This window comes from Ctenocephalides felis, unplaced genomic scaffold, assembly GCF_003426905.1.
Source record: "Ctenocephalides felis isolate EL2017-DRISC unplaced genomic scaffold, ASM342690v1 CF-g0.4_SCAFFOLD_02372, whole genome shotgun sequence".
Classification (NCBI taxonomy): domain Eukaryota; kingdom Metazoa; phylum Arthropoda; class Insecta; order Siphonaptera; family Pulicidae; genus Ctenocephalides; species Ctenocephalides felis.
Genome location: NW_020538526.1, coordinates 35,970 through 38,669, shown reverse-complemented (window position 1 = coordinate 38,669; position 2,700 = coordinate 35,970). Strand labels below are relative to the sequence as shown.

Genomic DNA, 2,700 nt, shown 5'->3' with positions numbered 1-2,700 from the left:
GATTTTCACCTAAAATTAATCAGTATCATTCCCAACTAATATCTTTCGAACAGTTTTTGATTTTTTAAAATCGGTTAGGTAGTTTTAGCTTGAATGTGGACGAAAAGTTTAACATTTTTTTTTAAATTACAAAGGAACGGTTTGGCAGATCGTCTCACAAAACTGACAAACGATAGTCCTCATTGAGATACATCAAATCGCTTTTAAATTTCTGAAATCGGTTCAGGCGTTTTTAAGAAAACGTCGATCAAAGGTTTAATTTTGACAAATGCCAAAAAAACGATACTAATTTTTGCAAACTTTGAAGATTTTTTAAAATTAAACGACTTGTCGTAGGACCGTAATATTTTAGTATGACCTATAAGACTGTGGTATCTACCGTCAAAAAAAAATTATAAAAATCGTCGAATTTTTTTTTTTTAGAACTTTATTACAAGAAAACGGCCCGGTCGATCTTTACCTAAAACTAATCAGTATCATTCCCAACTAATATCTTTCGAACAGTGTTTGATTTTTTAAAATCGATTTGGCAGTATGAGCTTAAATCAACACAACACAACTCGCGGCAACTGGGCACCGTGCTTCCGAAGATATCACTCAGACGTCAGTCGGCAATGAGTGCGGTTGTTACTGATCAATGATATTCTTGAAAAAAACCAACATTGAACTGATTTTTGTGTGCCTTTATCATTAATACTTCATGTGTGCTTGCAACTAATTAAATTAATTTCAAGTTATTTTATATATATAATAATATTTATAAAAACAATTTGTTATAAACAACGTGTGTGTCTGTGTTTGGTGCTGTTAAGGATTTTCCATTTGGTGAAAATCACAGAAAAACTCCACCGTCTCGGTGTGGCGTGTTGGGGTGGATTACATATTTTTTTTCGTTCCGTAATTTTAATTTAACTACATAAATATGAATGTCAATCTTTTGTGCCCCGAAGCCCCATTTGGCGAACGGGTGGATTGCAATTTTGCTGAAGTTGACGAGAATTTGACAAAAGACGCCAGAGTCATGGATAACATGCTGATGTTGGAAGGCAGCACCATCCCCCGCATGAATTACTTTGCCAATTTCCAGGGGGATCTGCTGCCTTTCATGAGGAAAGTTGTCACCACATGGATGTTGGAGGTGTGTGAAGAGCAACACTGCGAAGAACAAGTGTTTCCTCTAGCTGTTAATTTCATGGATCGTTTTTTGTGCGTATGCGAGATTCCTCGTCAACAACTTCAACTTGTGGGTGCAACAGCTTTACTGGTTTCCACCAAGATTCGTCAATGCCACAATTTGACCATCCATCTGCTTTGCGCTTATACTGATCATAGTGTCGCCCCTGAAGAAATTAGGACCATGGAAATGTTAATTCTAACCAAGCTGAACTGGAACTCGAATACGATTACTGGCTTCGACTTTGTTGATCACCTAATCGAGCGAATGCCATGGGGACATGAAAGCCGCCTTACCAAACGTCATGCTCACACCTTGGTGTCTGTCTGCTGTACTGAACCTGAATTTATGCAGACCGCTCCTTCGCTCCTTGCCACCGCTTGCGTTTGCGCCGCCGTTCGAGGCCTGAACCTTCCATCATCGCAATGCGCCCTTGCGGATCTTTGCGCCGTTTCTCGTGCCGACATAACTCTCGCCGAATTAATGGTTTGTCACATCGAGCGAGTTATTGCCAACGAAACTGCGTCATTGCAAACGCCTTCGGGAACTCCACCAGCGTCTAATCCAAACTCTCCATATCAGAGCCCCGAAGCCTCAGTATCTCTAAATATTATATAATGAAAATCATAGTTGATTATCCTTTAATACACTTACGCTTACCTAGATTTGATTACCTAGTACTTGTAAATGAATTTGATTGCATTTGGTTGAGAGTGTGATTGATTAATGAATGTGATGTGCTATTCATGGAAAATCTAGATATTGAAATAACAATTATGTTGGAGCATTTAATTAATAATAAGACTTTTGCAGTTTGATTGGGTTTGATTGCGTTTTGTGTAAATGTAAGTTAATTTATGGAATTATATATGAAATTAATATATATTGTTAGGAGTAAAGTTTTGTTCAGGTATTTCTCTTTTATAAATATTCTGACTACTTTTTCAAAAAAGTTTGTGTATGAACAACAAAATGTAATTTTTAGATATACATATTTTTAACATTTATATAATGTAGATGAACGACGCTGCTCGGTGTTTGAAAATTATATTTAAACCTTATTATATTATTAAGTTTATATTATAATTTGATCTTCGTTAGTTTTTTTTATAATTTGCACGTCAGTAGAGTCCCTTTTTTATTTGTTTGCCTCTTTTTCAATTTGCTTGTCAGTACAGTCCCTTTTCCTCAACCTAGACACTCGTCAGTGCTGGACTTGATCAATATAGTCCCGTCCCTCTATACCCTGCCCCCACATTCCTCACGATGGATACACAATATGGGCCTATTATTAAAAGCGGCAATCTCGATGCGTTCATTTCGATCCACTTGAGACTCGACTCGATAGAGGGAAGCACTTGAAAACACACGCTAATGATGACTAATGACTAATGACTAATGACCGGTGATGAGTCAGACAGTCAGTAGAGTCACCGTGGAGCGATTTAGTTCCTAAACTCTGCTAAATTAGTCCTAGCAGGGAATAATAGACAAAAAGGACTCTACTGACGAGCAAATTGAAACCA

At 37.3% G+C, this 2,700-nt stretch overlaps 1 protein-coding gene across 1 annotated transcript; it reads left to right on the top strand.

Moving 5' to 3' along the window:
- Positions 1–922: 922 nt before the first annotated feature.
- LOC113380794 (G1/S-specific cyclin-D1-like) lies at positions 923–1,792 on the top strand. The gene has a single exon (XM_026619873.1). It carries the CDS (start codon positions 923–925, stop codon positions 1,790–1,792), a length of 870 nt encoding a protein of 289 aa, XP_026475658.1.
- The last annotated feature ends 908 nt before the right edge of the window (positions 1,793–2,700 follow it).